The 22,270-nt window shown below is 38.2% G+C and overlaps 3 protein-coding genes across 10 annotated transcripts in view; 1 reads left to right on the top strand and 2 right to left on the bottom strand.

Moving 5' to 3' along the window:
• The window catches only part of LOC111515695 (4-aminobutyrate aminotransferase, mitochondrial), a 179,114-nt gene extending 171,561 nt beyond the window's left edge, over positions 1 to 7,553 (bottom strand). For 2 of the 6 annotated variants that reach the window (XM_074177703.1, XM_074177704.1), the window contains exons 1-3: positions 7,386 to 7,531; positions 2,978 to 3,159; positions 2,803 to 2,924 (exon numbers count right to left, since the gene is read on the bottom strand). In XM_074177703.1, coding sequence (XP_074033804.1) covers positions 2,803 to 2,924; positions 2,978 to 3,029 — 174 coding nt within the window. In that variant the 5' untranslated portion in view covers positions 3,030 to 3,159; positions 7,386 to 7,531. Of the gene's footprint in view, positions 1 to 2,717; positions 2,742 to 2,802; positions 2,925 to 2,977; positions 3,160 to 7,385 lie in introns of those variants that run through there. The other 4 variants (XM_074177707.1, XM_074177708.1, XM_074177712.1 and 1 more) reach the window with 3 other exon arrangements.
• LOC141483248 (uncharacterized) overlaps positions 1 to 22,270 on the bottom strand; it is a 403,587-nt gene that overhangs the window by 214,755 nt on the left and 166,562 nt on the right. The gene's annotated exons all lie outside the window — the stretch shown is intronic.
• The window catches only part of LOC111516004 (uncharacterized), a 29,002-nt gene continuing 21,553 nt past the window's right edge, over positions 14,822 to 22,270 (top strand). The window contains exons 1-2 of one of the 3 annotated variants that reach the window (XM_074177723.1): positions 14,822 to 15,407; positions 17,212 to 17,445. In XM_074177723.1, coding sequence (XP_074033824.1) covers positions 15,089 to 15,407; positions 17,212 to 17,445 — 553 coding nt within the window. In that variant the 5' untranslated portion in view covers positions 14,822 to 15,088. The remainder of the gene's footprint in view (positions 15,408 to 17,211; positions 17,446 to 22,270) is intronic. The other 2 variants (XM_074177725.1, XM_074177726.1) reach the window with 2 other exon arrangements.

Below are 22,270 nucleotides of genomic sequence, written 5' to 3'. Positions count from 1 at the left end.
CGATACACAAAGATCGTACGGGACCCTACTGCATCAATCGAAAGGAAGTTGTACCAGATTTTGAAAAAACCCCAAGTCTATTTTTCGGACAAGGAAAGATCATCGCTAACACCGCACCACAGTAAGCCCCCTCACTTGTATATACTACCCAAAATCCACAAGAAGGACGTTCCACTTAGACCGATCATCAGCTCCAGAGATTCGGCTACTCAAAACTTGTCTAGATTGGTACTTCCCTTAATACAACCATTACAAGGAAAAACGTCGTCTTTTGTGAAGAATTCAAGGCATTTTGTCGAACTACTAGGGTCATTTGAGGTCACATAGAAAGATCAACTAAATAGTTTCGACGTGGAAAGCCTTTACACCAACGTTCCGGTGGAAGAAGCACTCCAAATCATACAGAAAAAGCTATCCGAAGACGGGAACCTGAAAGAGAGAACGAATCTACCTATAGAAGTAATTATGAAATTACTAGGATTCTGTGTATGAGACTGTTATTTCCAACTGAAGGACGAATTCTTTACACAAGATGAGGGACTGCCAATAGCATCGCCACTTTCACCAGTCATAGCCAACATATATATGGAGTGGTTTGAAACTCTGGCCATTGAAGAAGCCCTCAAGAAACCTCGAGTCTGGTTGAGATATATTGACGACACCTTCAGAATATGGAACCATGGGAACACTGAACTAGACGCCTTCCTGAAACACATCAACAGCGTGAGACCTTCCATCACTTTCACAATGGAGAAGGAAATCTACAACGAATTGCCATTCTTAGACGTTTTGGTGAAGAGGACCGACACTAAGTGGGAAACATCTGTATACCGAAAACCCACTCATACGGGACAATATCAGAACCACGAATCCAACCACCATCAATCAACTAAAAGAGAAATCATCAAGACTTTATTAGACCGTGCTTTTGGGCTCTGTAATACGAAGGAAGGTGTCGAAAAGGAACTAGACATCACCAAAAATGATCTTCAACGGAATGGCTACTCCAAAGCGATGGTAGAAAAGACCTTGGCTAAAAGACAGCAGGAGCCTCGCAAGGAAGAGAAGCCGTCACAACCAGTGCTTGCACTTCCCTACATCAGAGGATAAGAAGAATTGGTTCCAAGTACAACATCAGAACCTGTTTCAAATCCAGCAACACTATCCGTAGCAGCCTCACGAAAACCAGGCCACCAAACGCGGACTGCGATTCCAAGAATTGCATTTACCGGATACCCTGTGAATGCGGAAAATCCTATATTGGTGAAACTAAGAGGCCATTGAATGTTCGCATTGTCGAACACAAGAAATACACACAGCGAGGGGAAACCAGCAAATCAGGAATAGCAGACCATGTTTGGACTCATCAACACAACATCGAGTGGCCCCAAGCTGAGATCTTGCACAGAGAGAAACATTAGTTTAGGAGAAAATTCAAGGAAGCCGCATACATGTTGTCCAACAACGTATTCAGCCAAGCCAGCGTAAAAATACGCAATATAATGGAAACCCATCATCAAGCGAAAAATGGCCAACTCCCGCCAAACGGTCATCTCCCACGGAACCAGTGAAGCGGAAAATGGAAAGCGGGGATAAGTGAAAGTACTCGAACGACCTATAAATAGTCATCTCTCGGAGGAATCAGTACAGTCATCACCCGAAAACGATTGTAGATACTAACAATCGAAACGTCGTGAACTAACGTGACTTGGAATCTCTCAAATTTTTATTTATATTTTCTTTTTACATTTCTCTATTTTTATTTATTTTTGTTCAATTGTTCTATTTTATTTCTCTATTATTTCATTTCAGGTTTATTTTGCTTAATATAATTGTTATTTTCACCTATTCATTTTTAATCTTTTTTTTAGTTGTTCCAGGGATTCCAAATCATTTCATATAGAAGACAATGGAAGTCTGAACTAGTGAAATTCATCATGAAACATTGTCAATCACCTTCAAACAAATGTACTGTGTTGATATCATGCTGTAATGAAATGCAATCTTGAGTTATAAAGATAAATTTTCAAGTCATCAGCATATAATAGAGTGGAGCATCGAAGATCCAGTGTGAGGTCATTAATGAATAAAAGAGGCCCAAGATTAGAACCCTGTGGTACTCCTGAAGTTGGTGTTATTACGAAAGAGCGATATTCTTGGAATTTACGCCACAGATTCTGCTGGTTCCCTTTCTATTACGTATAAAATTCCAAAACTGATTCGGATCGTTACTTATATTATTTTCAGCCTCTGAAATAAATTTACTGTAGTCTTTGTGTACAGTTTTTTTGACCTCAGGTCTGAAATAATTAAATTGAGGTAAATAAAAATTTGTTTTATGTTTTCTGTAGTTTTTACGAGCACATTCTTTGCATTCTTTTCTTTGCACATTCTTTTCAAATGATGTATTACTCGACCCTCTCATTCCGTTGAAAAATTAGGAGGGGTAGTTGCTGGCCGCAGGGGGGTGAAGTTTATGGTATGATCATATCAGAATTAGTCCCATTAGAAATTAAAATTGACGGGTTCTTTAAAATTTTCGATCACATGTCCATTTCTGAGTTACAGTGTGGGACGCCCTTTATATAAAAACTGAGCTTTATACTATAACAAATTTGAAACGCAATTTCACTCACCTTTACTGCCTGTTACCTGCCGAAACCACCGCCACCCAAGCCCCATACTCAGGATTTTTTATATCTGTATTTTAGACATACATAGGAAAATGTCCAGCTTTTATGATTCAACAAAGACCTGGGGACCACGGACTCTTGCTCCGTTATCTCGGTGTGTCACTCTTACTTGAAACGGTGCCAGTTTTTTTATGAGTTCCTGGGTTTTCGGTCCAGGAAGATCTGTTTTGATCACAGGACCTTTGGGTTCTGAATTTATTTGTGCCTGTTGGCATGGCTCAGTAGAAAAACCTGCAAAAATTAAACGTTATGATGATGGAAATAATTTTGAGTTTGGCATTTACCTGACTGATGTACATTAGGCTTATTAGATTTCAGTAAAAAATTTGAAATCATTGCGAAGACACAGATAATTTAGCTCTCTTCATCAACATTGATTGGAGTCTGATCAGTGACAGTTCCTTACTTGATGTCTGTCAATGATTTGTCTGAAGTTGTTGGGGAAGCCAACTATAAGATCGGTTTTCTATCCGAATCGAATGAGAGAGACGATATTATTTTTCATAATGTTTATTAATGTTTATTATTAATGTTTATTAGCAATCTCTAGTGTACGACCAAAACTGGTTTTTACGACCTAAACCGAAACCTTAAATGAATTTCGGCAACGGTCTCAGTTTCGCCGAAACTGAAATCAAAATTTCCGGTTTCAGTTTCGCCCGAAACTGAAACCGAAACTTCCGGCTAAATTGTACTTTATGGAATACTCACAGATTTTCGCGATTTTCCAGGAATGATACTACATGATGGTAGGAATTCAGAACACTTTTTATTTTCTGTCGGACTCAAGTAGTTTTTGAGATATAGCCTATCAAAGTTTGTGTGACGTCATATTTTACCTTTTTTTAAGCAATAAACGATTGCAATTCACATTTTGTTTTATTCAACACAACTTTTTCCATATCATCGAACCTTTCTCTATCCCTTTTCAATCACTTATTGCCGAGTTTCCTGAAATTAAAATAAAATTCCATTATTTGTCAAGTGCACACATCGACATAACCTTATAGGTTATGTAGGTGCCCTCACCTCAAACTTAGGGGGCTTCAGACATCTGAACCGCTTTAGAGCAGATGAAACAATTATTCGTCAAATTCCCCGTGCTTGAGAAAATGTTCACGGTGAATACAAACGTGATAACTGGAACTGCCAATGTCTAGACAACCGACATTGCCTAGATCTCTGAAGATAGTCTTTTGGAATGTCAATGGCATTCTTCTTAAAAGACTCGATTTTGAGAATTTTCTCGTTGAACATAACATCGATGTGGCTCTGATTCAGGAGACACATCTGAAGAACGAATCTATTGTCATTCCAAACTACAGATTCTACCACAGAGAACGTGTTGGACGCGGTGGAGGGGGAGTTGGCATTCTTGTCAAACGATCCCTTCAGTGTGTCCAATACGGCATTGACAGTGCCCGTTTACATGGAACTGAGGCCGTAGGGGTCGAAATTCAACTGAGACGGGGTCGTCACAGATTAATCTCGGTTCACAACCCTCCGCATAATCTTTTACTTCCAAAATCACTGGATGAATTTCTGATGGGAAGCGACATTCCGACAATTGCTGCTGGTGACTTTAATGCCAAGCACGGACTATGGAGCAGAGCCACTAATCGAAACGGCCAGGCGCTCCATGCGCATACTGACAGACATGTGCTGGGACCAGATAAACCTACGTACTATCGCGTATCTCTCGTATCAAAGCCTTGATACGAGAGAGAAATCGCCTGAGAAGGCTCTATCAGCGGACCCTCTTCCCAGGAGACAAAACAGTGGCAAACAGGATGGCCAATCAAGTAAAACAGGCCATCTTCGATCACCGAAACGAGAGGTGGGTGGATCTGTTGGAATCCCTCGAGCCTGGGGGTGATGAGCTTTGGCGAATCACTCGTAGACTTAAAGGGAAGAAGACTGCTCCCTCACCCATTCACGGAGAGCGCGGAATGTGCTACTCCCCCGCCGACAAAGCGTTGGCTTTTGCTGACAGGATGAAACGTCAGTTTCAGCTTAACGTTAACGACAATGACGACATCGGCTGCGATATTCTGCTGGAAGATCGGGTTCACCGCATCCTCAGGGAGGAGGATGATGACGACATTCGTCCGGATTCTGCGGAAGAATTAAAGGGCTACATCAGGGCAAAGGCCAAGAAAGCTCCGGGGGTCGACTCAATAACAAATAAGTTATTGAAGAGGCTCCCGGACAACTGCGTTGAAGTTCTCCTGTTTATCAGAAACAGTTCGTTGGCCCTCAGATGCTTCCCCAGAAGGTGGGAGCATGCTGTCGTTGTCATGCTCTCAAAACAGGGGCAGAACCGGCTTTTCCCGCAGAACTATCGCCCGATTAGTCTGCTCTCGTCGGCGGCTAAGCTGGCTGAAAGAGTCGTTCTTCAAAGGCTCAACGAAGAAGTTGAGGACCGAAATGTTCCGCCTGACGAACAATTCGGCTTCAGGAGAGAACATTCCACTGAGTTACAGGCTCTGAGACTGGTCGAAAATACCATCGCGAAGTTAAACCGAAACAGAAAAGTCCATCTAGTCTTATTAGACATTTTGAAGGCCTAATTGCGTTCGATCTGCCTCGGGGCAGACCCGGTGGATTGGGTCCTTCCTGAAAGACAGAACATTTCAGGTTAGAGGAGAGGGCTCTCTGTCTGACAACAGAGAGATCCTCGCTGGAGTGCCACAGGGGGCCGTGCTCTCTCCCACGCTTTATTCGCTTTACACCAGCGACCTTCCGAGGTCCGAGCATGTGAAAGTATCTCTCTACGCCGACGATACGGCTCTCCTCTCATCTTCCATGGGTCGGGAGCTCGGCGTCTCTGGAAGGGAGATTGACTGGCAGGCGCGGGTAAAGTACCTTGGTCTTCTAATAGACCGTAGGCTCACCTCAAACCCGCACTTTTTAAGCGTGAAGGCAAAGGAAATCTAAAATGAGACTGAAAAATGAAGTTACAATCTACAACACGATGTTCAAGTCTGTCATCATGTATGCTTCAGGCATCTGGGGACAAATGGCTCCGTCCAACATCTCCATCCTGGAGATCCTACAAAATAAAATACTACGGATGATTGTGAATGCTCCGTGGTTCGTGCGGAATGAAGCCGTCCGCAGAGATTTACAACTGCCTTCCATTCAGCAGTCCATCCAGTCGAGGAATCGGCAAGTTTTAGATTGGGCTGAAACCCACGAAAATCCAGGGAAGCTATAGATTACGCTGTAGACGACCCCTCATGATATAGAAGGCCCCCACACTCTGTCGAATGGGGCCCCTATGTTCTCCGTTAACAGATGAATAATATCTTCATTCATCTCACCCCAGCCAGGAAAGAGTACACCGCGAAGGGCGGCACTGATGTCTGAGGACACTCATGCCGTCAACAATGATCAGTTATGTCACATTTGTCACCCTGACAAAAACCAGCTCAAAAGGCAAGGGAGCGAGGCTCCTGCCTGAAAAAACCCAAGATGGCTATCGGTACTTACTTCCCAAAAAAAACTTTCGCTCCACTCTAAGACCGCAGCCTTAAGCTGCCCAGAACTCTCTGTCTTTTCTCCTTTCAAAAGCCGGGAAGAATATCACGAGTGCTTCGTCCCTAGCGTTTCTCAAACCGTCTTTTCATCGTTGCCCACGTACGACGTAGGTCATCAAAAACATCTTTCGATGAGTTGACAAAACTTTCAATTCTGGGATATTGATATGCCCATATTAACATTTCGAGCTACGTGATAATTATATCTGACTGGGCATCTTTTCACGCCGATGAATAGTGTTTATATTAACACTCTCGGTCCCTCGGCCATAATTTAACGTTTTATGAGAGGCAGTTACGGCGTTTAAAAAAATCTGAATTGAAGAAATCTGTCTCTTCCCGAATTTAGAATTTATATTACCATACATAGCTTCCGCTAGGTATTATAATAGTTTTTAGAAACTAAAAAACACGTTTTTAAAGAACAACGAACTAAAAAGTTGAAAACATTTTTTTAACAAGCTCAAAACAATAACGAACGGAAAATACTAGTATTATTGTGAAAAGTATGGGCGCTTTGTGCCATATTTTTTTTTTTTTTTAGTTTTTTTAAACTATATATTTATTTATGTGCTGAAAAACGGATCCAGTGAATTTTTCTAAATATTTTTCCGGATCTAATGAACCACCGCACGTATTTTTCCGACACTCATCTTTATTTTTCGCCATTTTCATCTTTTGAACAGTGAGGTTCAAGTTGTTGAGGCGCCGAATTTACAAAATATCGAAACATTTCTTTCCCTGCCCGTTACTTCATATCACAAATAAACTGAATGTAACTGTTTGCTTCATAGATTTCTAAAGCCCTTGTATTTTTCGTTGGAAAAACATTAGAAATAAGCAGTTCACGGGCAAATATTTGATCGTTCGATTGATTTAGGATGTTGTGAAACTTCCGAAACTCAATCAAAATTATTCAGTACACCGTATTCTTTTCTTTCATAATATTCTCAAGAGAAACATCATTTGAAAATTATAAATGTCAGAGATTATTTTATATACTTGAAAGGGGCTGACAAGAGTTCTCTTTTAAAGGAGGAATCCAACAGAGCCTTCAAGACTCTCGTCAAAAATAAAGGAGGTACGTACTGGAAAAAAATTTGAGACTGAAAACAGTTCAAGGCAAAATCATCAATCTATTTTTGTCACTCACCTGGAATGGGGGAATACTCAGATGGTCGTGGTTTAGCTACTAAAGCTGCTAACATTTTGTATGAGAAACACACTTAAACTTTTCACTAGAAATTTTTACCGGTTCAAAAAAAATTACCGAATACTTTCGCTGACAGCAAGTGACAGACGTGAAGTGACAGCAAATTTATCAAATGTTCTCACGGAAAGTAGCATTACTCCCAGTGACTTACATGTGTATACGCTGTGTGTTAAAAATATAAGGTGAATTTTCATTTTTCTCAAAAAATATTTATAATACAGTGTAGTAAGTTAACTATATTATTTTTCGTTAAATATTTATTACCAAAACAGATGGATTTTCGTAGAAAAGGGGCTTTCAGTAATAATTTTAGGTCAACCAGAGCCAAGCCAATCAAAGTAAAAGTTGTAATGGTTGCAATGGTTGACGTACTAAATAAAATCTTGTTAAGTAGAAGTTCTGGGTAAGAGTTATTGATAAAAAATTGGAAAAGTATACTTAAATTTTTGTTATTGATGAGCCTCTATCGTTGTCAAAAACAATCAATTATACCGACAAATGTTTAAATTCGAATACTGAAAATGTTTCATCAAAACCGACGGTCGACGGACAAGATATATGACATGTGCAACGTGAAAAAATAATTGCTTTGTCAGCTAACACGTGAATTACCAAAAATACCGAAATATGTCTATATATTGTTGCACCGTTATTGTTACAGAAGGTAATATAGTTTTGACACTGTTGGGTTGGAAACGTCTCCCAAAAATACACAAACCGGAAAAATCAATGCGCCCCATCATGTCAGCTATTGGATCTCCTACGTACCAAATAGGAAAATGGCTTGTCTATTGCGGAACCAGGTTTTACTATAATAAACTCCTTAGAGTTCATATAACATACAAAAAACATCGTTCTGCAAGAATGTTACATTTTGGTTTTCTTTGATGTTAGTTCCTTATTTCCTAACGTCCCAATTCCACAGATCTTACAATACCTCAGGGAATTACTAGAGAAAAATAATATCAATTATACCGAAATAGATGAATTCGTTTCTCTCACTAATTTGTGTATAGAACAAAACGAGGTAGCAGGTTGCTTTTATGAACAACAGGAGGGAACGGCCATGGATAACCTTGTCACTCGTCCCCCTACCTGACAAACCTGTTCTTGAACAGATTCGAAATGGAAACCAAAACAAAGTCAAAGTATTTTCCTAGGATTTGACTGAAGTATAAGGATGATGTTTTCGCGATATTCGGTAACAAGACTTTGTTTCCTTTTTAAATAACAGATCTTCATCAAGAAAATAAAGGACCACTTCCATTTCATGTGGTTTTGGCAATGAGGAGCCAATATGGAGGGCTAGAATACGATGTATTTAGAAAAGAAACAAGCACGTACAGGTATATTCCTGACAGTTCACATCACTGTGGACAGCACAAACGGGCTGGGCTGAATTTTCTAGTGCATCGTCTTTTGACTTTTCCTCTCACATATGAGAGGTTCACACAAGAAAAACGTATTCGTATTTAATTTAAGATTATTCATTGTGAACCAACTTTCTGCCTTATCATCCACCACATTAGAGAGTTCATCGTTGTGACTTCTTGAGAGGATAAACGCGGTGACGTCAGGAAATAAAACTGATTTATGAGGCTGCGTGAAGTTAAAAATATCATTTATATATAATGAATAGCAGTGGCTCCAGTACTGATCCTTGAGACATCCTATGTTTTACAAGTTCATATTGAGATACTAGCGGACAGTCAATGAATGAGACAATTTAGGAGTTTGAAATTGATACAAAATTATTAAGTATAATAAAATAAATGATATTAGTAAATAAAATAAATGGCAATTGATAAGTAAGAGTGCTCTCTTCAGTGAAGCACCCTGTGATATACATGTGAGCTGTCAGTTGCGTTTCATTATAACACGTTACTATTATCACTGATGTTTTGCCTCTTTCATTTTTATTATTTTTATTGATGAAATATAATTTTTATCACTCATTATTCTATTCCCGATAAAGACAAACTCAAAAACAAAAATCTTAAAAATGGGTCCAGCCGGTCTTGAGTTTTTCCATTATAATAATTATTTTCATTGATGAAATATTATTTTCCAATACTTATTTTTTTTTATTCCCGATGAAGACCAATCCAAAAAGACAAAAAAACATGAAAATCGGTCCAGTTGTTCTTTAGTTCTTTTATTATTATTATTTATATTTTTAATGATGAAATATCATATTTCAATACTTATTATACTATTCCCGAAGAAGACAAATCCGAAAACACAAAAATCATAAAAATTGTTCCATACGTTCTTGAGTTTTTTTTACCGAAGTATGCGCTGATCAGGCCCTATCCCCCGAAGCCCCGATACATTCGAAAGATCGCGCCAGCATTAACCGTAAGTTAAGTGATCTTTGGGTACGAGAATCATTTTCCCTGAGCAAGCGCAGTGCGCCAAGAATGACAGCCTTCTGCATCTGTCTGGCTATGATTTCTGCCTTTCTGCGGCAAGCCGGTATGATTTTAAGATTCGAGAGTAGAGAGGCCATCATTCCACCAAGGACTCCAATAATCAGAACAACCATCTTGACAGAGTGATCTGGATAGAGTCTGCGGAGTTCGAAGAGAAAATCTCGATATTTTATCCGTTTTTCCTCCTCTTTTCTGACGACATTCGTCTCGTCAGGAGCTGAAATGAGTTCTTTTATTATTATTATCATTATTTTTTTTTTTCACCGTAGTGTGCGCTGGTCAGGCCCTATCCCCCGAAGCCCCGATACATTCGGGAGGGCGCGCCAGCATTATCAACCAATGACCACCCCCACACCGAGGGGTAAGTGATCATTGGGTCCGAGAATCATGTGCCCTAAGCAAACGCAATGAGCCAAGAATGACAGCTTTCTGCATCTGTGCAGCTAAGATTTCTGCCTTAGTGCGGCAAGCCGGTATGATTTCAAGATTCGAGAGTAGAGAGGACATCATTTCACTGAGGACTCCAATAATCAGAACAACCATCTTGACGGAGTGATCTGGATAAAGTCTGCGGAGTTCGAAAAGAAAATCTCGATATTTTATCCGTTTTTCCTCCTCTTTTCTGACGATATTCGTCTCGCCAGGAGCTGAAAACTCCACGACAAATATCGTTTTGCTCTGTTGATCGAGAAAGACTACATCAGTCTCATTAGCTTCTATGAGCCTGATGGTGGGGAACGAATAGTTCCAATAAATTCGGCACTTCTCGTTCCCCACAACGGATTCAATATCCCCCGGAGCGTAGGGCAACACCGGTGTCTCGTCGGTACCGTAGATGGTAATACAGCACTCGCGTTATGCCGATGGATATAGGCCGAGACCGCATATGCTGGACATGCTGATAGCAAGTGCATTAGAGTCTCAGGCGCCTCACGGCAGGCCCTGCACCTTGTGTCAGGAACCTCTATACCCATCACACGACTGCGGTTGACTAAGGTGTTGAAGACACCATCCTGGCAAGCCATGATGAACCCCTCAGTTTCCGACTTCAGCCCACTCGACCTGAGAAAAGCAAACGTCAGGCGCTTTGATAAGCCAAGGTCTCCAATGTTATTGAAGAAGACCCCATGCATTGGCTTATCCTTGTGTTTCCGCAAAAGTAAGGTGATCTCTGCGGCTTTTATCTGAGCTTTTTGCTGAACGGGTTCCAACTCGGTGACAGAGTTGTAGTCACCTCGTTCAGAGTCGAAAACTATACCGAGTTCATCAACTGCTCGGGCAGCTGCCCTAAGGAGAAATGCTCCAATTCCTGCTCTCTCATGGTCACGGATCATGCAGAGAAGGGGAACTCCTGATGACTTTACAAGCTGTATCCAGTACCATTCTGTCATGAAGACACTCCAAACTCAAAAGTCCACGGCCTCCCTGTTGTCGTGGGAAGTACAACCGTGGAACGGACGATTTGGGATGCAAACTCCTATAGAGATGCATCATTTTTCGGGTCTTTACGTCGAGTTGGTACAGCTCCTCCCGAGTCCACTTCACTACTCCAAACGAGTAGAGTAAGATTGGAACGGCAAGCATATTTGTTACGGCAACTTTGTTCTTCTCCGACAGTTCCGATGACCAGATTTGTCGAAGTTTGTGCTGATACTTGCCGTGGAGAGGGTTCTCCACTGCAGTTACCTCTTGTGACTGGCGTTGTTCCACCCCGAGGTAAGTATACGTCTCTCCGGCATTCAGATGGTGTAAGATGCTTCCACCTACGAGCTGCACATCCTCTCCATAGTCCCCGCATCGTCCTCTTTTGAGATGAACCATTGCACATTTGTCTATCCCGAACTTCATACCGATAGCATGCGTGTACTCTTCCACCACCCTCAAGGACTGATGGAGATCCTTCTCTCCAGAGGCATAAAGTTTAAGATCATCCATATAAAACAGATGAGTGACCTTGTGCCTCCGGTTTCCGGGGGTGCCACAGTTATACCCTCGAGTCTTTCTGAGCGCAACGGATAATGGCAATAGTGAGATGCAGAATAGAAGGGGGCTGAGGGAATCACCCTGAAATACACCCCTTCTGAAAGTGACCCACCCTGTTTGAACTCTTGCTTGACCAGATGTTATGGTGAAGCGAGTTCGCCAAAGTGGTGTCAGTTGTTCAATGCATCTCACTATGTTGTCGGGTACCGCAAGGCATCTGAGCAAATGCAAGATGAGCTCATGCGAAATTGTATCAAATGCCTTACGGTAATCGATCCAAGCCATAGAGAGGTTACGCTTATATTGTATCGAGTCCTGCGTTACACATCTATCGATGAGCAGGTTCTCTTTACATCCAGCGACTCCTCTCTTCGACCCGCTCTGCTCATATATCCGTTCGAACACTCGGTCAACTGCGGTGAGTATTCGTGTGTATAAGATGCTTGTTAACAACTTATAACACGAATTCAAGCATGTTATCGGTCTGTAATTCTTAGGAATCGACACATCTCCGCTTTTGGAGATGAGAACGGTCCTCCCCTCAACAAACCAATCCGGAATCTGCTGCTCTCCGTCCAGCCATAAGTTGAAAACTCTGGCCAGATGGCGGTGGGTACTTGGTAGTTTTTTCCACCAATAAGTGTTCAGCCCATCTGGGCCTGGAGCAGCAAAGTTCTTGGAACCAACAAGGGCTCTTCGAACGTCATCCGGGGTTATCGGGTTGCGCAGTTCATTGAGCTCAGGCTGTCGAAGCTCTCTGTTGAAAGCTTCGAACTGCGCTAGGGCTGGAGTGTCTAAGTTGAGTGGCTGCGGGAGTTCATAGATATCCTTCCAGAAGGATTCCACCTGATCAGCAGTCGGCGGATTATCCACAACACGTGGAGGCTCTTGGAATAAGCGAGAAGGTTTCTCGCGGAACTTAAGATTTTCCGCGATACTTCTCGCTCGCTTCACTAGTGACTTCTTAGCAGCCACTAGCATTCGTATCCTATCAAGGCAATGTTGTTTGGTGGTCAACAGCACGCCTTGGCTTAGAGTGTGATGGATACGTCGTAAATTGGCGGCTATTCGCCGCACTGCGGGCGTGAAAGGCCTATTGGCCGCCCTGTAGTCCATCACACATTGGATACGAGACGCGTGTTGTCTCGCCGACGTGATCTTAGCCTCCATCTTGTGTACACGCCGTTCAATCTTCCGAACAGCAAGGCCGGGATTTCGTCCTTCCGATTCGGAAAGCGATTGGACGACGTTATACACGGCGGTATTGATTTGCCAGATGTCAGCCTCTTCTGTTAGAACACTATTAACCTCCGCATCCAAACAAGCCATTTCTTGTGGCTTCTGGAGCCTAATTCTGTGGAGCGCCCTGCGTGTTCTGATTGTCGTCTCCATTGGTGGTATGGTGCGAGTCTCCTCTCCAGCCGTGCCAACGGGTGGTAGAACTGCCACTTCTACCACTTCGTTAGCAGACTGGGGAGGAGCTATATAGCCCTGCCGCCGAAGATAGGATACGTAATCCCTAAGATTTTGGGTGGAAAAGGCGGCATGCTCCGGATGTGTTTCACACCACAGAGCATGCAATCTCGCCATGTACCCTCTTCGCGCGGGCTCACTACTCTCGTAGCAATGCATAAAGCTATCTCTCAGCTCATGCGTCCACTCAAAGCGTTCGTTGTCGTTGCCAGGGTTGTCATCAGTAGGCAAATCATCGTTATGGGCCCCACCACCTTGCCTCTGACCCCTCCGAGCGGGTCGATTGTGGGGGCCCCTTCCTTGATCACTGGGAACCAAGTGTTGGGTCCACTGGGTGGTTAGCCCTGTGGACCCACGGCCGGCACCGGAGGGAAAATAGAGTTCTCCTTCCCGGGAGCGCCTGGGCTGCCGGTCCGGTTTTGCACCAGTTGCTCGGGTAAGTGGTGTCGCAACTCACCAAAGGCCAAGGGTGTTAGTGGCCATCCCTGCTAATTATTATTATTATTATTATTAATATTATTATTATTTTCACCGTAGTGTGCGCTGATCAGGCCCTATTAGGGTCTCGGGCGCCCCGCGGCAGGCCCTGCACCTTGTGTCAGGAACCTCTATACCCATCACGCGACTGCGGTAGACTAAGGTATTGAAGACACCATCCTGGCAAGCCATGATGAACCCCTCAGTTTCCGACTTCAGCCCACTCGACCTGAGAAAAAATTATTATTATTATTATTATTATTGATGAAATATCATATTCCAACACGTATTATCCTATTCACGAAGAAGACAAATTCAAAAATCATAGAAATGTTTCTAGCCTTTTTTGAGTTTTTTTATTATTGTTATCAATGAAATATTATATTTCAATACTTATTCTATTCCTATATGAAATATTTTTAGTTTAAATTCGAAATTTATAGAATGAAGTCGAAATAAAGTCGAAATTTCGAATTTATAAACAAATCACTGGAGTAATCGACGAATTTACGAGCGGTCACCGATGTATCAATCGACGGTTGATTTATAAAACTTGCTTCAAAATTCAGACAAAATTTTATTGACAACAGATGCGATAGCAATTTGTATTTCAGTCCTCATTATGAACGGTACTTCAAATGTTTTCGTTATCAATACTATCTGCAGAAACTTTCAAAGTCGGAATTTCCAAGAAACAATAAATGAAAATATGTGACGAATCTGCACGTCCGTACTAGCTGTGTTTTGTTGGCATCAATCATATTCCAAATTTATAATTTCCGCTCTCTCTGTTAGATCTAAATACATCAAGCATAGATAACGAATAACTTTTGAAGGAAATTACTTAATCTGAGTGCCAACAAAACACAACTTCTCCTCGATGTATTTTGATTGGGCAGGAAGTGACAGATCTGGAATAAAACACACCTATGGCAGTGTGTACTGAATTTGGAACTTTTTTTTCTTCTATTTGACTTTGACATTGACACTGATTTATTATTCAAAATCATTTTCTTTTATTAATTGAATAATTTTCAACAATTCACATAAAATATGTATATGAATAATAAAACATATATATAGAAAACAACATATTTAAGATTATCCATCCAGGGGTGCTTCTTATCCGAGACAGCAATTTTGTCTCTGCTACCACAAATAAACAAGAAAAGAAGAAGTAGAATGACATTATTTCTCTTCAAAAAGTATTGACGAAATTGAATAAAAATTCAAAATAAAGAATTGTCGTAGAAAACAAACCCTCTTTGTTCAAGGATAATGGCTACTGATAATTGTGGAATGATTATTAAGAAAGAGCTTGAATCTGTTGGGGATGAAATGGTTTTTGAAACAAATATCATGAAATGTGAAACAAGTGAAACTGAAATGGTCCCTGAATCTGGACAATATCTGTTTGGTATTGAAATGGTTACTCATAACCTCGAAGAAAAATATGAAATAGATCAGATTAAAACTGAAAGTGTCATTGATGTTTACCATGAACCCAAATCAGAAATAGAAATAAGTGAAGGCCCTCATAATAAGTTCCTTGATGAACAGGATGAAGATATGACTCATGATTCAAAACACACCACAGGTACTGAAGTTTGATGAAGGTTTTTTGCATTCAATAATTTTCCAATCATGTTCGATTGCTGACCTATTTATTTTGTAGAAATTCATGTTGGATATAGGTACTGAGAATATAGAAGTAGTAGAATATAGCAAACTGAGTTTACTTGAGAATCGTTTAACAAACTGATACTAGTTGTAACAAATTAAAAACTCAGTAGAAATTAGACAGGTGATTTCAATTTTTTTGCTGAGTTTTTGTTACTATGATATCCATACTGGAAAGAACATTCCTGTAACTTTAATGCTTTTTGATTCCTCTATATAAAAATCGTTGATTGAATGTATGTGGCCTGCAAAATTGAACATTCACCATATTTTTTGAATAGACCTCGTATTTTCTCTGTTATTTATATTTCGTGTATTGAAAAATAGTAGAATATCTACAAAGGTATTGTTGTTTCCTTGATAATTATCAAGCTCAAAAACACCCAATAAACCCTATTTTTAGTCGGGTTAAACTTTTATTGACTTTTATTTTTGACAAATTATCCGAAACATTTGGTTTTGTTATATACAGGGTCATATTTTCAATAAATAAAAGCAAACTAATAAAAAGATGAACAAATCAATATAACAGGTATCTTCCTCTGATTTGCATTCCTGTGAGAAGGGAACAATTGTTGATCCATCTCGGTGAGCCCAGCTCTGAAATTGATGTATATGGTACATCCAGTTGTATATAAAAGGTTCTAACTTAGTTGAAGGTTCGGTTTCAATGTTCAGTTTATAAAAAAATTATTTCTTTTGATAAACTCTCTTAAGTCAACGTCAAATTAAAATTATAAATAATGGAAATAGAGTTTCCGGGGACGGGACTATTTTATCGGAAATTTCCCCCTCTTTAAAGAGCTTTTTTCAAAATTACTTAAATATTAATATTGTTTGAGTTATTAAAGAAAAAATAAATATTATTTTTTAATCTTATTTTGTTAATAACAATTGCAATATTTTACCTGCACAAAAAAACCGTCAAAAACATTTTTCTAGAGGTGATTACGAAATCGAATGAGCTATCGCTCATATTTTTAGGACCAATATCTCTATTTTTCATGTTTTTAAACTTGTTGATTAGACTATTATGCCATTTTATGACATTCCAATTCTACCTATCAATGAAAATAGTGACATAATAATTAATTACAAAAAATCTCCTCATATAATTCATTTCCCTGAAATTTTGTACAATATATTTCTAATCAAATTTTTGATTTTTTCATTCATGTAACCTCAAGAAAGAAAAAATATTATGAATGAATATACTTTGATATATTATTAATCCATTTGATTGGTTTGGATTAAAATCTGTTTCTGTCTGTTTAAAATCTGTTTTTCCGTTAATCAGTTGCCGCCCCCATACGAACGATAACTCTCAGAAGTTGAGAAACTTGTGCGAGCTAAGGACTAACGAGGTCTTACCTTTTAACGTGTGATTCCTAACACACGTTAAAAGGTAGTTTGTTTAATTATAAATTGGAATCTTCATGACCAGTAAATAGTTTGTGTATAAATATACATTTCCTCATTTCATGAAAACTTAAAATTTTATGGTTTATATAAATTTATGGTCGGTTTCAGACACATTACAGAACATTCAATAACTTGGTTTCACGAACTTTTTAGTCGTTGTAAACTATTTGGATAGTAGAACCCCAAAAGGTTACTCCTTTTGGGGAGTTGAATCAACAGTAAATAAGTGAAAAATTAATATTCTTTTCAAGCAAACAATTTTGTATAAAATATATATTTCATTAGTAATTTTTTCACAGATTCTGGGAACGTCTTTGTTGAAACAGAGGATGGAACAGTCAGCGAGAAGAAGGAAGAGAGCTTCAATGAACAGAAGTTTGGCATTGCAAACGATCATATTGTGAAACCGTATCAGTGCAAAATCTGCTCGAAATCATTCAGTTGGTTAAGTCATTTGAAAATACATGAAAAAACTCATACAGGGGAAAAATCATTCCAATGTAAAATATGTCTAAAGTCATTTGGTAGAAAAGGTAATTTGAAAACCCACCAAAAAATTCATACTGGTGAAAAACCATTTCAGTGCAAAATCTGCCTTAAGTCATTTACTCAAAATGATTCTTTGAAAAGACATGAGATAACTCATACTGGCATTAAATCATTTCAGTGTAAAATCTGCTTGAAGTCATTCACTTACAGTGATAGTTTGAAAACACATGAAAAAACTCATACTGGAATTAAATCATTTCAGTGTAAAATCTGCTCGAAGTCATTTTTTCAGAGCGGTCAGTTGAAATCGCACGAAAGAACCCATACTGGTGAAAAGCCGTTTCAGTGTAACATCTGCTTGAAGTCTTTTATTCACAGTAATAGTTTGAAACTCCACAAAAGAACACATACTGAGAAAAAACCATTTCAGTGTAAAATCTGTCTGAAATCATTTACCCAAACTAGTCACTTGAAAAAACATAAGACAATCCATACTGGAAAAAAAGCATTCCACTGTAAAATCTGCTCAAAATCATTTTTTCAGAATGCTAATTTGAAAGCACACGAAAGAAGCCATACTGGTGAAAAACCATTTCAATGTAAAATCTGCTTGAAGTCTTTTATTTATAGAAGTAGTTTGAAACCCCACGAAAGAAGTCATACTGAGAAAAAACTATTTCAGTGTAAAATCTGCTTGAAATCATTTACCCAAAATGGTAGTTTGAAAACGCATGAGAGAACTCATACTGGAAAAAAACCATTCCAGTGTAAAATCTGCTTGAAGTCATTTTTTTGGGGTAATAATTTGAAATCGCATGAAAGAACCCATACTGGTGAAAAGCCATTTGAGTGTAAAATTTGCTTGAAGGGGTTTACTCGAAATAGAAATTTGAAAAAACATGAAAGAACTCATTCTGGAAAAAAAACCTTTCAGTGTAAAATCTGCTCACAGTCGTTTTTTCAGAGTGCAAATTTGAAATCGCATGAAAGAACCCATTCTAGTGCTTTTACATTCAGAACATACTGAAAAAACCATTTAAGTGTAAAAGAAGCTACTTAAAATCTTCAAAAACTCATGGAAATCAGCAAAAACGTTTAATTGTGCAAAGTTACTCCTTGATAATTTTTCTGGTTTATAAAATCTTGAATAAATTCATCATCTCAAATTATAATAATAATAATGTCATTTTTTAAACCTCGGCAAAGTCCAGTAGTAATATCGCTCTGCTTAACGGAGTACCATCTACAGTTATTCAATAGTAAATACATTATTAACACTTACAAAATCAAACATAAGTAAATAATTATACTCAAATTACACACATTATGAAGGTACTATAGTGTTAGTTAGATAGTGTTAGTTCTCACCAGGTGTGGACGTGTTTATCGGCTCTGCCCATAGTGGTGTTTTTCAATCAATAATACTTAGTATTTCTATTTAGAAAATTCACAGTGTTTGAAGTAAAACAAAAGCGAATCAAATTCAAATCATCTAATTATGTCTAATAATAAAAAGTGTAAGGCATGCGAGCAAGTTTGTTCCAAAAAGTCGCCAGGTCTTCAGTGTGCAGGTTTTTGCGGTAATTTTTTTCATGCAAATTCTAAATGCTCCGATATATCGAGAGCCCAACTCGGACTCATTAACAGTCTACCTGGTAATCGATGGGAGTGTATCGACTGTAGATCCGATGAGCAAGGCCGAATCCGAACTCGTAGCTGTACCCAGCAACAAGTAGGATCTAAATCAGCTGATCGGCGTTCTCTCCTTATACAGGACATCGAATTATCGGAATTAGATTCAGAAGAGGATATTTCAAACGAAGACAAAACCTCCGGGTTCAATATTCTGCTTAAAGAGATGAGAGATCTTCGCAAATCGGTTGAGTTTTGTTCCAACAAAATATCAGATTTTGAAAAAAAGTTATCAAAACTTGATAATTATTTTAAAGCCACGGATCAATTAAAATTAGAAAATAATCAGCTCAAATCTGAGATGAAAGATTTACGTAAAAAAGTCGAACATCTAGAACAAATTAATAAAGCAAATAATGTTGAAATCCATGATATTCCAGAGAAGAAAGGAGAAAATTTATTCGTCTTGTTCAATAAGATAGCTAATTTTTTTAATCTTCCTTATACCGAGGAAGTAATCAATACAATCTACAGAACACAAACCCGGACCGAAAACAAACCTAAAAATATTGTCATTCATTTCTTTCCAAGCGTAGCCGTGACAGTTTTCTAAATGCAGCTAGATTGTTACGTAAACAAGATGAATACAAGTATGGATTTAAACTGGATGGTGTATCCCAAAAATTTTTCATCAACGAACATTTGGCAACTCATACGAAAATACTTTTCAAAGAAGTTCGGGAAAAACTTAAGCAAGATAAAAATTGTAAATTCATATGGGTTCAAAACGGAAATATTTTGACAAGGAAGAATGAAACATCAAAAATAAAACAAATTTCCTGTCTTCAAGACCTGAACTTGATTTAACTTTATGGTATATCTCGAATAATATCGCTTTTGAAATTTAAAAATGGCTTCTTTAAGTATAGTTTATCAAAACGTTCGTGGGTTAAGAACTAAACTTCCAGAATTCAATCTTAACACATGTGTCAATAATCCAGATATTTTGTGTATAACAGAATCATGGCTAAATAATGAAATTTATGATCATGAGGTTGTGGACACTAATAATTACATCGTGTTTCGTCGAGACCGTGACACAAGGAAATTGGATGGCGGTGGAGTGTTCATCGCAGTGAAAAATAAGTTTAAAACGTCCATTGTCACTGAATACTTAAGTGAGGCAGAAGATATGTGGGTGTGCTTACATTTTGAATCATTTAGAATTTTTGTGTGTTGTATTTATCTGCCTGGAGATGATCAGCTTTCTTTCGCAAATTTTTCATCAAAACTCGATTCCCTTGTCCTAAATGAAGGAGATATATTTCTTCTTTGTGGTGATTTTAATTTAAGTACAACAAATTGGACTAATGCGAACAACTTCTTGATAGCGTCAAATGTAGATAGAAAATATTCGGATTTAATTGATACCTTTTCATTTAAAAATCTTATGCAATTTAACTCAGTTCGAAATTTGAACGGTAAACTTTTGGATTTGATTCTTTGCAATAAATTTAATATTTCTAATTTACAACAATGCTCTTGTCCACTCGTAAAAGAGGACACTCATCACATCCTTGCATAGAATTTTTATTTGAAGTTTCATATTCTAGGCAATTGAAACCGGTATCGTCGTTATTCTTAAATTTTAAAAAAGCGAACTATACTCGAATCAACGACTCTCTTGCTGATATTTCTTGGGAAGATATCTTAAATACCGGTTCAGTTGATTCCTCCGTTCAGAAATTCAACTGTATTGTAAATAAATTAATTGATCAAAACGTTCCAAAATTTTTTAAAAGTAGACAGTTTCCTTCATACTATTCTGCCTCAACTATTAAAGTAATAAAAGAAAAAAATAAGTTTCACAAAAAATGGAAAATGTATAAAAACTTAAATGATTCAAATTCATTCACGCTTCTCCGTGCTAGATCAAAAACATTAATAAAGAGAGATTTCGACAATTACATTTTAAATGTTGAGGCTGACGTAGTAAATAATCCCAAACGTTTTTGGAACTTTTCATCAATTAAAAAGCACTCGGTCAGCAAGATTCCCCACAAAATGCAGTTAAATAATCATGAAGCAAAAAATGGTCATGAGATAGCAAATTTATTTTCAAAATTCTTCAAAAGCGTCTTTGTTGATAAACATAATGCATTTTGTCAGGACCAATTTACTGAAACAGACAATAATTCTAATTTATCACAAATTATTTTAAGCAAAAAGGAAGTAGAACAAGGCTTAGTAGAATTAGATGTTAATAAAGGCTCAGGACCTGATCAAATACCTGCAATCTGCAAAAACTGTGCTCATACTTTATGTACTCCTCTAACAATTCTTTTTAATATGTCACTTTGTTGTGGATATTTTCCTGTCAGTTGGAAAGTTGCGAGAGTAATACCCATTTTTAAAAACGGAAGGAAAGATAATATTGAAAATTATCGTCCTATAAGTAAAATATCAATAATACCAAAACTATTTGAACGCTTAATTTATAAATATATATTTCATTTAATTAAAAACATTATTATACCTGAGCAACATGGCTTTTTTAAAAATCGATCTCTTGAATCGAACCTATTTTGTTACTCTGAATTTTTACATGATAATTTGGATAATAAAATTCAAGTTGACACTATTTACACAGATTTCAGCAAGGCCTTTGACAAAATTAGTCATAATACACTACTTCGGAGACTTACTGAAGTCGGTGTAAGTGGTGCGATGCTAAAATGGATTGAATCATATTTAAAAAACAGAACTCAATATATCTTTATAGACGGTTATTCATCTGAACCTTATCCAACACCTTCTGGAGTGCCACAAGGGTCCCATCTAGGGCCCTTATTCTTCATTATCTATATTAATAACATTAAACAATGTTTTAAAAATGCCAAATTCTTAATGTATGCTGATGATCTGAAAATTCATCTTCAAATAAAATCATTGTCAGATTGCTTGAGAATTCAGAGTGACATGAATAATTTATTTGAATTTTGTAAACAAAACGAATTATATCTCAATTTTTCCAAATGTAGTTGTATATCATTCACCCGCAACAAAAATATTCTTACATATTCATATCACATAAATAATATCTTGCTGTCACGAGTTAATACATTTAAAGATTTAGGAGTTATTTTTGACTCCAAACTTATTTTCGATAAACATATAGATTATGTAATAAATAAGAGCAGTAGAGCTCTGGGATATGTCAAGAGAAAATGTAAATTC

Source organism: Leptinotarsa decemlineata, unplaced genomic scaffold (assembly GCF_025532065.1).
Source record: "Leptinotarsa decemlineata unplaced genomic scaffold, Ldec_3_MD MMD2_tig00003192_RagTag_RagTag, whole genome shotgun sequence".
NCBI lineage: Eukaryota > Metazoa > Arthropoda > Insecta > Coleoptera > Chrysomelidae > Leptinotarsa > Leptinotarsa decemlineata.
This window is presented reverse-complemented; position numbering and strand designations above follow the sequence as displayed.